Genomic DNA, 14,333 nt, shown 5'->3' with positions numbered 1-14,333 from the left:
ATACATAAAAAATTAATAGTTATCAAAGGTTCTAGGCTTGTATTTTGATACGACACACGCGCGTTTCTTGTACATAATAATCATCAGTGAATCTCAGATTGAAATAGTTAGAAAACCAAATATTTTTTTAGTTGAAGAGCATTGAGGACCCAACGTTCCAAAATAAGTTTCAATTTACCTAGAAGTGTTCTAATAACACTTTTGATACATTATAATGTTACCTTCAGTTAGACATCGTCAATCCTTATCGGAACGCAAATTTTAACTCATTATCATTTTTACTCACACAGTCTTAAATTTGAATAAGGTTCAGTGATCTATCCTGTACCACGTTACTTAAGTTGACATTCCTATACGATGCATTTAATACATGATGATTTTACATGTTATCGTTTAAGGAAGTTTTTATGATTTTCTATTATAATTTAAATGCAATACGCTTTTTATATATATTGTCATGAATCTCACAAACATTCTTAAACAATAAAAGAATGACAAAAATGTTTGCACAAGTAAACCAAAGTAAAACATTACGTATTTCGTACATCCGATTAAACTTAATCAGAAATGCTCAAAACTATAAAAATTAAAGTAAAGGGTGTGAAAATACGTAGAAAAGAAATGGCAAATAAAAACACTTTAAAGCAAACAGTAGCAATACCACCCTACTTTTTTATTAAAACATTTAACACTAATACAATTCATTTATCTAGAAAATGAATTTTACTTTACACCTGGCACTTATGTAGCAGTGAGCATTCACCTATATAGCCCTGCCAAAATGTGTTCAATTGTACTTCTCATTAACACTTTTTACTATATATATATGAGCTTCTTGAATTACATACGAGTCTGACAACGTTTGTTTCAAACGGACTTGATGGAGGATATTATAGAAATACGTAGTGGATGAAATGATTTTATAGCAGGTTAAAAAAATAAAACAATCCAAATATCCTAAAATTATGAATGCACATCCCATTTAACATAATGAAAATAGTGAACATCCCTTTTTTTTTCTACAGATGCCTCCTTTTCAATATAAAAACAACAATAAATTAATTTTCATTACACAAAAACAAAAGTTCTAAGTGAAGTGACAACATTTTCTTATTTTTATTCTTTCATGTGTTATTGAAATGTTTTCTCAAAACAAACAAACGTAATAAAACAAACAAAAACTAGTTCAATGGACCATCAAGAGTTTGTCTAAATGTTGGATCAATTGAACACAGATAATATTAATTAGATAAAGGATAAAACAAAACATATTTTAATGACAAGTTTATCCAGAGGTAACATGGTTTTTAAGCGGCGGTCCTAAAAAGGAAATAATAATAAAAAAAACTGAATGAAAAATCCCTTAACAAATGACAATAAGAAAAGCTCCAGCACATCAAATGAATTTAAAAAAAATGTCATATACTTAGTACAAACAGAATCACAGAGTAAAATCACAAACCAAACTGAACTGAGAGGAAAATCCAGAACGGAAAGACGCTAATCAAATTACAAAACGAAAAGCTAAAACACACCAAAGAAATAGACTACCGCTGTCATATTCCTGACTTTGTACAGGCATTTTCTTATGTATCTGACATTGGCAGACTATTATTTACACTATTGAAACGAGAAGATTTTAAATACGATAGTTTCAGCTGAGAAAACAAATTAACGTTTAAATTATTTATGTTCTTTATTAGGCATAATGTCTTTGAAGAAAGTCAATTTAATTACTAAAGTGTTAACGTGAGATTAAGAATATTAATGATAATAGTAACAGATAAAGAAGTTCGTCTACTATTTGTAGATGTGCAATAAATGTCCAAAATAAAGATCTTCACCACTTTATTTTTTTCGTTCACTACCTACTTGCTATTGTAATAAAAAAAAAGTTCAAAATTGAAATAAATACACCCTACAGATTCATCTCAATCGCTTGATTATTACATGATTTAAATCTTGTATGCAAAACAATTTTCAAGGACACACATTCATGATGTAAATATTATTCAATATAGAACAATATATGACAAGCTCAGCGTAACGTGTGAATTAGTTATAAAAGATATTTGTCAAATACCTTTGATGAAAGAAATGTTATTACACACAAAAATAAACACTCAAAATATGTAAATTTTAATGTTTTAGATTCCGCTTTTTTTTATAATTGTCTGAAGTTAATATTTAATTTATGTTATTAAAGTAAACACATATGAATCAATAGAAATGTTAAATGTATATGGCATTTAGACAGTAAATGGCAATAAATTTGGACATACAAGTACGAACAAAAAGCTTCATTCCTAGTCAGCATATGTATATATATATATAACTACAATATCAACGCAACTTAATTTTCGGTAAAACAAAAGCCAAATGTTTACCAAAAAAGATATTATATCAATGAAATCAATGCTCGCAGCTATTCAGAGCAGGCTCATGGTGTTTAAATTGATGATACTGAAAAGATCGCTGAACTTTTGAGTGAGCTTCACTCAGCAACAAAGTTAATGAACCTTTCTTTTAATCCTGTTCTTTATCTCCATGTCACTGTAAGACTCTCAACATCATGCAAAACTCTCATCTCGCAGTGAGTTCATGACAGTCCCATTCTAGACAAGGTTATTAATGATGGTCAGGAGATATGTTGATGTAAGTGTTGTGTCATTAGTTTCATACTCTACATCCTTACCACGGTATATCAAATTTGATTAAATTGATAAATAGCTACCATTTCATTGCTGATCTATTTTACTATTGAAATTGTTATTCTTTGAACTAGGATATGTTTAATCAAATACTATGTAGAACATGGCAGTATTATTTGGTTGACAGCGTTCTTTTTGATACAGACGGACTTAGTAATTACTTTACATGGTTTCTATAGTTAAGCTTTTTTAAATGCAAGGGAGGTAACTGACTAGATTATACTACTACTTACAACGCATGGTTTGTAACATGAAGATAAGGGTGTGTCTAAAGAGAATACAAAAATGTTCAAGTTAGAAAAAAAATAATGATTTTAACAGGTGAAAGAATATTTCAATATTTTTAAATATTCTTTGTTTTGTAGATATCGTTTTCTTTAACTGCAGTATTTTCAATGCGAAACAATTTTGAAAAATTTGAAAATGATAAGGATAAAATTTTGAGAATCGGAAAGAAAATATAAATTGCAAACAAATCAATGCCCAGCAAAATGTTAAAACAATAAAAAAAAAAATAAAAAAAATCTTATACAGTGAGTTCTTTATAAAATGGAAAAATCAAAAGCTCAAACACATCAAACGAATGAAATACAAATGTCAATTTCCTGATTTGTTACAGGCATTTCCTTATATAGAATATGATAAAACTTTCATAGCTTAACCTCTTACCTGTATGGCAAAGTAAAATTTAATACTTCCTATAATTTTGTTATCCTATTTTCTCCATGTTAAAATATTTTAAGTACAGTCCTACATATACACAATTGCATTAATGATACAGAATTTTATTTTAAATACATATTTTTTACGTTGTTTTTTGGGGGGAGGGGGAGGGGGTTACTCTGTTTCTAGGCAAATATATATATCCATGGCGGGAAATAAATTAACAACAGACAAATGAGGAAATAGCTGCATTGTTTTATGTCGAATGTTGCTATACGTAATTAACTTAATTATGAGGTAGTACTCAGGTGTATATTACAGGCTATCACAAATATACTGGTTTGCCATTTAATCTTTCATGTCTGAAGTTTGAGTTCTATCTATTTTTCATACACAGTAATTAATGCATTTTTGAATTACATAAAAACAATTCATTGCTTACCTTTCGAGTGTCCCAATGTTAGAGTATACAATTGGCTATATAATTTCCGGACAGAATCCGAACTGACACTGTCCATGCTGTTCCAACTATTATTTATTATGCCTTTCAAATTAAGAGATTGCTGGCATATGACGAAGGCCAATTTAACCACAAGATACAAATCATCCAGGAATGGAAATGACAAATTTCACGTAAATATTCCTATATATTCTATATTGATTCAGCCACAAATGAATAGTTACCAATTCTCTTATGTGTATATCGTTTGTTGTAGTAAATCATCTGTTTGTCTGAATAGTGTCCGGACAAATACAATATCAAGTCAAACGAAAGCCAACTTATTTAATCTAACTTTATTAACTGATAAGTAGAATAAATAGCTTTTCCTTGGCTGCAAATGTTTTCTTAATCATTTAGATACCAACATTATTTTCATATGTTATTTTTCCCTAAACAATAAAATCAACAAAAACCATCACTTTCAATGTCATTTTCCTCCCTAATAATTGTCTAAGTTAACGTTTCTCGTGCTGTTTTATTTCAAAATTGTTTTTAATTCATATCATTCATGTCTGTGTTTAGTTATCTATACAATATGCATTTGCATAACCCCAAATGGTTAAGAATAATAATAAACTAAGAAGCTCTTGTGCGTGATAAAAAGATATTTATTAAAACAGCCTTTTAACTTCGCCTCTTAGTTGAGTTTTGTTAAATGATTGTCCAATGAAGTTAACAATCATAGGTAGCATAGTTTCACACTTTACATATTCCAACAATGTTTAAATCACAACTAGAAGATCATTAAATTTTGTTTTATTTCATTTTTATACGACAAAAAAGTTTTTCATATGTAAGGTATTGACTATATTAATAATTTATTATCCAATTTGAATGGTATTTCATACCTCTTAGTTTCGATCATTATTCCCTATAACATCATTTTATCCTCATCTGGATATTATTTTATCCAATGAATAAACGGTTTTCACGAATATTACGTCGGGTAGAGTATAAAGACCATATTCTTTTACTCAAAGTTAACGTATCAACAATTAATGAATTGTTATCTACTTTCAATTGATGATCTTGTTGTACATTCGTGACACTTGCTTCATCGCTGTAAAACTTTACAGAAAATAATAACTCCAGTCATATAATCCTGTCTCCATTACAACTGTCTTTTTATTTTTATTTTTGATAACTTCTATGTGAACCTTCCTTTAATTAAAGCACAGTCTTGTTCCGTGAACGGAAGGCTATTTAAAGGAAATCCTTTCTTTTGTTTCGATATTGCAAATTCTTGATGATCAAACATCTATATTATCGAGAGAAAAAAAATAGTTTGCAACTTTCCTTTCATTTTCTCATTAGAATTATAAATAACTTAATTATATCGTTAAATATACATAAATTTGTAACCAATACATAACGATTGATTGTTAACGACTACGAATTTTATATGAATTGCTTACAATAATTATTCAATCCATAAATTCATTTTTTTTTTCTCAATTATGTTTAAATTCTCCCACCATTGAACCATAGTATGCAGTATACTTACAAGATTTTCCTTAAAAAGGAATGTGTTGAGTAGAAATCACGATTTGTAAAAAATGTTGTACTTTATAATTTGGATAATTTGCAAGAACTAAATATACAAAAGATATTAAAAATTCATTGTATTAGAACTATTTGTTCAATTGCCACAAATGTCTGTATTAAATTTCAGAAAACAGCTACATAGTAAAGTAAATAACTTTTCTTGCAAGTGTTGTTTCCTTAGATGTTGTGTTGACATGTACGAATTGATTAAACTATAACAATATTAGGAATTTGTATTCAGTATTATACCGATTAGCACTGGAATGTTCCAATTAGATGTAAAAGAGAGGCGGATGATATCAAAGCGATAATCAAACAAATAAGACTCCGTGTTGCAGACCGTACTTTGACCTGTAATGATTTACTTTTAGTAAAATTGTATGTTGGGTGGAAAGGTCGTCTCATTCGCACTCATACCACATCTTCTTATATCTAGATAAGTCGAAAACGAATTCACAATTCCATAACAAAAATACAGAACATGGAAACTGAAAAATTAGCAACATAAACCTTACACAAAACGCCAGCATGAATGGTAAGCATATGCTTCTCCTCATGTGGCACCCGTCGTGTTGCTTATGTAAGTACAAACCGGGTAATAACTACCAACCCGTAATTGATAATATCTTATCAACGGATATGACTTATCAGCAGAATGCAACAGGAAATTCATGATCAGTGCTAATAGTGAAGCTGGAATTGCAGATACATCTTGAACCCTTCATTTTATCATGCTTTGTTTTTGTGAGGTTCATGTTGAATCAATTAAAAAAGTTTCCTGAATAATGTTTTAGTTTTTGTTTTGGATTTTTTTGGATTTTTTTGGATTTCGTCGATGTTTTTTTTTTTTTTTTTTTTTTTTTAAAGAAATGCAATAACACTTTGAAAATTGAATGCGTCCGTTGAACTTTTCTGTACTAACCTCAATCGGGAACGCTTAAAGTCAAAAGTTTTGTAGACAGCTAATTTATAAATTTATTGGTTTTACAATATCAATGATAGAGCATGACTATATCTATTATAATTATCATTCTTTCTCAAAAATGTCAAAACGGTTTCCAGAATTCATGAGATACAAGGCTCATTATCACATATACATGATATAGGAAACAGTAGATTCCAATACCAGTGGCGGATCCAGTGGGAGGGTTCCAGGGGTTCGACCAACCTTTTTTTTAGGCGATCATTGAGTTTTAACGGGGAAATACGGATGAACCTACACCCATCCCAACCAGTATTATCCTGGACTGGATCCGCCCCTAAATTCGCTCAGGCACATTGGACCTCGGATAATTCAAGCTATTCATTACAAGGAACGCATTAAATTTGTAAAGTGTTATTTCAATTCAAATTTCTACACGGTATGTAAAACAAAATTTCCGATTCTCTATGCTGTTCTATTTCAGTTGGCTCTCAACCTGTTTTGATGCAACCGTTAATGATGAGTCGTGTGTTGACCGAAGGCACGTCTGGCGTACCAAATTATAAACTTGGTATCTTTGATTAGTTTCCACGACGAATTTCACAATTTTGTAGTTAATTGATATTACAGATTACTAAATACTTTTATAGTGATAATTGAAATTCGTCAAATTTGTCAAAACAATTTAAATAGTACGTAATGACACATTTCAAACATGTTTACTCGGTACACCTGTTATATACCTTTTGGAAGATTAACTTAAACTCAAAGCGAGCAAGTTGTGAAAACAATTAAATTGAATTAAACGATATTCCAGATTCAAACTACTGGGGAAAACTTCATTGAAATTGATTTCCCTGCAAAGTCTTTTCAACCGAATTCTGCCTTACAGTTCATTAACGCAATGAGATTTTGTTAATGATGTTTTAACGTTCCCTGGGAGCTTAATGTCACAATGCAGCAAAAAGAGCTAATACTTCAACGTTAATCAGCATATGCTTTTGCAATTTAACTTTTCCAGTCGTTTAATTTTACCTCATGTATTTGCATTTGAAAAAATATGTAATAGAAATAACTGCATTAAAGTGCCATAATGTAAATGGAATACCAATATTGACTTTGAATAACAGACACCTGTTAACATGTATGTTATTAAAAGGAATTTTTATATTAACAAGACAACCGATGAAAGTACGAAACAACCTATTTAAAAGTCTCAGTGTATTTACAGAATACGTTATTGACCTCAAAGCTCAATTTGAATAAGACTCAACGACGTAAGACAGTTCACGAGTATATCTGTATTATTGTAGTAGAATTTGGCACAAACAGGTGTTTGATGTTATTGGGGTTTTTTTTCTTTCTTATTTTAAAGGAGGACTCGATTAAAAAGAGATAAACATGAATATACTTTATGCATGTGTATATAATTATAACCACTTACGTTACTTCATAGAATCTTGCCAAAATTTCTAGTACTATGCATAAACATTGACCATGTTTGAACTATTGATTGCCTGTCAGTCTGTCTTATCGCAAAGATTTGTAATTAGCCGGTTTCAGTTTTCAGTTCTGTCTACTGATCATATAGACAATTGTATAGCGGGTCTGATGTCCAGTGGTCGAAGGTTAATAATACAGTTAACAATTGACAAAAACAGAGAGGGAAATGATAGTTGTACAAATGCAATGAGTTGGAAAGTTTTTTCTGAGATGAGACATTGAACTTTCAAGCAAGAAATCGACGTTATGGGAATACAGATTCGTATGACTGATTGTCATAACTTTGTAGCTGTATTACAATAACAAATTGTAACTTGTCTGTATAGAAAAAAAAATAGCATACAAAAAGTTACAATAATTTTGAGAAAGATATTATAATAGCAATTTACGAAAAGTTGAAAATTCTGAAACTCTATTGACATGAAAATCTGCAGATAAAATAATGATATGTGTATAATCTTTGAAATGAACGTCAATAACATATGTATTCTGGATACACATGTTCTTTTAAAGTCATTTGCACTAGAACTATTCGATCAAATGAATTAAGCGTGAATTAAAAGAGAGGGTCGAAAGACACCAGATGGACAGTCAAACTGATTGATAAAAAACAACTCACAACGTCATGGCTAAAAAAGGAAAAGACAAACAGACAAATAATAGTACACAAGACACAGAACAGAAAACTAAAAACTAAGCAACATGAACCATACCCAAAACAGGGGGTGTTCTGGGGTGCATCGGAAGGGAAGACATATCTTGCTCCAAATATGGCGCCATCGTGTTGCTCATGTTATAACAAATCCGGTAAATAGTCTAATTCGGTAGTCACAATCTATAAATTGACCATCCATTGTAAAAATATTCCAATGAAGTAAGTGAAATAACTTAAGGAAAATTAAACAAAAGGAAAAGAGTGGTCAAATTTAAAACATAAGAGATAAAAATAAACACAAAATCATAGAACTACGTCATGAAGGTGTCTTCTGATTAATGAGTTCAAAGGATGGAAAAATCATTCCAAATTTTAAAATAATACATAGTTGTATTAGTTGATAGTGGAAAGGTCACTTAATAAAGTAGTTTCAGATAGAATATATACAGGATTGGGTTTGATATCAATGAGGTCGTTATATGCATTCAGAGAACTGCATATATTTCTTAACTGTGTATGAATAATATTTTTAATGTTTCATCATCCTAACTCAAGAAATAGAGAATAGCTGTATTAATATAAGGATAATGAGATGTGAAATGATTGCCAACAAGAGAATTATCAACCAAATTTCAAATAAAGTGATTGTCAACAATTATAGACAACTGTAGTTAAGTTTGTTTCGTTTTCTTGTATATGTTTTTTTAGATGTCCGTAAATCGATGCATTTATTCTACTAACAAAATACAACAATATCAGAAACATTTTTATATTAAGTTAAACAGCTTTTACTTAAGTTTTTTCTATGCATAGTGAAAAATTGTTTTCTGCATGGCTTTATTTATAAAACCTCCTATATTTTTTTCTAATTGTCAGACCAACAAAAAAATAAAACTAAATATTATAGATTTGCCATTTTTTGAAGAGATACGTATTGTTCAATCTAAAGTTTTCGGTATATGTTTTTTATTGTCTCATTTCTTAACTGGGTGTCATTGGTTGCATACATCTCTTTACCTGGATTTTTTATATTTGTTAATTTTTCGTTTCAAAAAGCGGTGCTTATTTATATAAATTCAGTCTACTAGTATTTAGTAAATTTATTGCCGTATTTATCATGTGTTAGAATCCACAAAAACTAAGACAAGAAGAACGTGCCAAACTTTGAATTATTATGTTTTAAAGGACAATAATGTTCGTGTCTAGTTGTCACATTGTTTACAAAAACGTACATATCAACATATACTAAGTTCCAACAACGACTGTGCGAAGATATTCAAATCTAGGGTTTTTTTTGTAAGTCGACAATGTTTTTCATCATTGGCTTACCGTAAGATAATGTATCAGGTATTTGCCTCTTTCGATCAAAACAAATTTAATAGTTGCATGATGATGATAGGTATATGTTATCAAACATCATTGCGTAATTCGTATATTTTGTGCATACTATCTGTTACTAGTTACTTCTTTATACTGTGCATTCATTTATTTTCGTCGATATTAATTTTCGTGGATTGCTAAAACCTTTCATTTTCGTGGATATTTGATTTCGTTGTTTTGTCAATCTCCGCATACACAGTCTATTGAATATATGTTTTCTTTGAATATTTTAAATTCGAGGTTGACCTGTACCCAAGAAACCAACAAAAATTGGTATCTAAAGGATATTAATGAATCAACAGTATTTTGTGAGTTATACAAATCCCAAGTTAGACAGTTTTGCTTGAACATTCTCATTAGCCATAAAAAAATACCTGGTCAGACACTTCCTGTCATAGACTTCCTGTCATAGACCTATTTGTATTTAATCTGTATGACTGTGTCGAAGGAAATGACACAATATTGCTTTCCACTTTTTTGATTACTTTTCAATTAGATTTAAGGAAGTGAACAACCAAGATGAGACCTTAAACGAGTAAGGAAAATGAATACATATTGGATGTGAACCATTCATTTATTAAGAGAAAATCTCATTATCAATTCTAGCTATCGTTTTATTAGCAACAAAGGAAATTGTATACTTAATTGTTTCAGAAACACTTTGGCATTTTAGGAAGAAGACAGAATAAATAAATGGGGAAGCGTTGGTGTCGCAATTCTCTTGTCCTTGACACACTGTGTAATTAGATAGGTCGCACTCGACTTGGTGTTTGTGAATATCATCTCTTGTTTCGAAACAGACTCTGATGATACGCTATAGCGTCATCAGATTCAATAACTGCTATATCTCGAGTGATTTAACCAACTGATATATAGATTTCCCACGTACAATGTCATTTTTGAAAAGTTGGTTACATCAAGAAATGATTGGAAAAAATGGGAATATTGCAGTGATTTGTCAGAATTTTATTCATCTAGCGTTTTACACTGACAGAAAATTAATATTGTGCTTCAATGCAATAATAATTTTAGCTATAAACTGGTCTGTTCATCAATACAGATAGTGAATTAGAAATGGTTGCATATTACAGAAAGAATCATTATTCAGATTGGCCATGCTTTGAAAAAAAAACATGGTGTCGAGATTACCGCGGGATCACGACGTTCCTAAGTTTGTACATTACCATTGGCGACGTTGGCGACTTCAGTGACGTCGCCGTGGGCTATTTGAGTTGTTATTAAAAGCTATGGCTGAACAGACGTATTTGTTTATATTAGCGAAAATATCCTTCTTTTAACCTCCACATTTATGGTGCCGTGACCAGGATTTAAGCAAGCTCAAATCGATAAGATCCGGGAACAGAAGTGCTGTTACAAAACTTATTCGGAGATAGATGCAGCGAAGCAAGACACAGATTTCGATCCAGAAGAATTGACAGCAACATTTGAAAACCTTCTCCAGAAACAAAAGATACTGACCAACTTGAACGAGCAGATACTCAACCTAGCGGAAGCAGAAGATATTGAAAGTGAAATTCTAAATTCAGATGAGTATTGTATTACGTTAGAAACCAAGATCAGACACATAAGAAATTTTGTTCAAGATACTCATACCACATCAAAGACACGTCAGAGTGAAACTTCATCCCAGATATTAAATGTTGACTCTCAACCGTTCGTCTCAGCAAACCTCACAGAAAACTCATGCACGCAGTCGTCACAAAATCCGTTCTCTCAAGCTAGTAACGCAGTGAGTACTAATATAAATTCGTATACATCCGCAAGCAGTCAGAATCACTACTTACCCAAACTCTCACTTCCAATATTCACAGGGAATATATTAGAGTGGCAAACTTTCTGGGAGCTCACCAATGCAAACTATGCGGACGCCATTATTTTATTGAAGGAAAGATTCGGACAAACACACAAAATCACGCAAGCATACATACAAGCATTATTAGATATTCCATCACCACGAAACCATCTTATCAGTTTGAGACAATTCTATGATCAAATGGAAACTTACGTCAGAGGGCTAGAATCTTTGAGCCAGTCACAAGACTCGTATGGGACATTACTTGTACCAATTATTTTGAAAAATACAGATAGTGAATTAGAAATGGTTGCATATTACAGAAAGAATCAGTATTCAGATTGGCCATGCTTTGAAGAAAAAAACATGGTTTTATTCTTCAATCCTTTCAAAATACGTTATTATTCTGATAGGTGAAAAAATACGACTATATAGTCCAATCCAACGTGGAGCAAAATTTCAATTGTCATTTACGCAATGATTTATGTCTAAATTTAACCCAAATTCTAATGATAAAGATATGTCAATTCCAACACTTCGTAGCAAAACATTGTATTTTCACTTTTATTTAGGGGTGGGGATCTGGACCGTTTACAAGATAATAGCACATTCTCAAATTTAAAGAGGTGGGGGTTTCTGAAGACTGCAGGTGTTCATCAATTACAGTTTTTAAGTTATAGTCATTTGAAAAATTTTACAAATAAAATCCCATAAGGTTCTATAGTAAACCCCTCCCCTCTTTATGCCCCTCAAAATACCCCTTAACAGACCCCAATGCGCAAACGAAAGTTTGATGACTCCCTTAGACATGTTAGTCTAACATATTATAAAATCCTAAGTAAATCTGACACGCCGTTTAGGAGAACCGCTGCGGAAAAGTTCGTTTTTAAAGTGGCGGAAGAGGAAGAAGAAGAAGAAGAAGAAGAAGAAGAAGAAGAAGAAGAAGAAGAAGAAGAAGAAGAAGAAGAAGAAGAACTGACCAAAAACTTTGTTTGAGAGACTTAAATATAAAAATCGGTTGAAAAAGGCTCATCTAATCAGATCGATACAAAGCAGATAAACATCTAACAAACAAACAAGACGTGGCCAGGTATTAAAACATCTTGTAAAACAAAAAGACACAATGTACAGAGCGATAGCAATCACAGTTACTGCAGCTAGTAATAATACAATCATGTATCTTAGATTGAAATACCAACCAGTACATATCAAACATAAAATGGATTAAGTAAAGAAAGGCCATTAACAGTGCGAGCGAAACTTGACCTTGTGCAATGCGAAAATATATGTGTATAACATTAATGTTATTAACGGTTCTAACATATAACAAAATCAATATTAATTCCAATAAAAAAATTATTCAAAGATCTAATTACAGCATTGAATCGGTTAACTTTCAGAATACGTAGATTTGAAGGATTGATATAAGTGTTCAAGGATCCTATTTAAATTTCCGAGCTCGATAGACAACAACACCACAACAATTTGGATGTGCTATTCCGTTTGAAATATTTTTTCTTAAATCCAAAACGTCACTGAGGCAATTTCAGTATTTTTTTTAGAAGTTTGACCGTAAATCAACTATCGGTATACAACAAATACAAATGTATTGTTGATGATATCGAGCATACCAATGTCTTGTTAACATGCAATGATTGTTTTTATAGACTTTGTGATACTAGAATGAGCATGCTAAAAATGCCTTATCATACCTTTCATGCAGTTTGTATCAGAATTAATATATTGTGCATATGATTAACTATTTATTTTTTATCTTTGAATGATCTGACTTTTTGGTCACAACAATAGAAATTGTATTAACTTACCCAAGCTATTGGTTTATTCTTAACAATGTGTGCATACATATAGGCAATAGTAGTATACAGCTTTTCAAAATGGATTGAGTGAAAACAAATCCGGGGTAAAACCAAAACCGAAAGAAAACATCAGAGGCAAACAACGGAACAACAGAATCACTAAAATGTAACAAAAGCATAAGCTAAAACATCATACAAAAAAACCGGGCAAATTGATAACAACTCCCATTTTCCTAGCTTTGGTACATGACATTTAAAAAAAACGATCAAAAAGATGCACGCCTATAGAAAGTATCAAAAATCAACAATTCAAATGAAGATGCACATATGGCATTTTAAAACAAAGCTTACAAGACTTTCACCCGGAATAATTCAAAGATTAAGGAGGAGCTACGGATATAAGATGCTTCCAGAAACACAAAATTAATTTCAGTAAAATACATTAAGCAAACAGTGTGCAATGTCACGGTGTTTAAGAGATTCTCTGACTCTTGGCACTGTTTCACAGGAGTTTCGGTTACAGAGCGCAAACGAGGGGCATAGTGAGCGAACTCTTACTCACAGGTTTCACTGTTCGAGGGTAGATGTAACCATATAATATACATTTTGTACTTATTCCTTACAAGTGACCTTTGGAATTATTTAGAAATGAAAGTTGACGGAATACGAGATCTTCTCCTCGAGAACTTTTCATAAACAGTAGAATATCGCTGTTCAAAAATCATCAATCAATTGAGATCAAACAAATCCGGTTTACAAACTAACACCGAGGGAAACACGTCAACTATAAGTGGAATACAACGGATCAACAGAAACACTGAA

The 14,333-nt window shown here is 31.3% G+C and overlaps 1 protein-coding gene across 4 annotated transcripts in view; it reads right to left on the bottom strand.

Moving 5' to 3' along the window:
- The window catches only part of LOC134717621 (uncharacterized), a 118,029-nt gene that overhangs the window by 77,488 nt on the left and 26,208 nt on the right, over positions 1-14,333 (bottom strand). The window contains exon 1 of one of the 4 annotated variants that reach the window (XM_063580138.1): positions 3,817-3,930. The exons of the other annotated variants lie outside the window; for them this stretch is intronic. Coding sequence (XP_063436208.1) covers positions 3,817-3,892 — 76 coding nt within the window. The 5' untranslated portion in view covers positions 3,893-3,930. Of the gene's footprint in view, positions 1-3,816; positions 3,931-14,333 lie in introns of those variants that run through there. 4 annotated transcript variants of the gene reach the window in all.

Source organism: Mytilus trossulus, chromosome 1 (genome assembly GCF_036588685.1).
Source record: "Mytilus trossulus isolate FHL-02 chromosome 1, PNRI_Mtr1.1.1.hap1, whole genome shotgun sequence".
NCBI lineage: Eukaryota > Metazoa > Mollusca > Bivalvia > Mytilida > Mytilidae > Mytilus > Mytilus trossulus.
The sequence above is the reverse complement of the archived record's forward strand: the minus strand, read 5'-3'. Positions and strand labels throughout refer to the sequence as shown.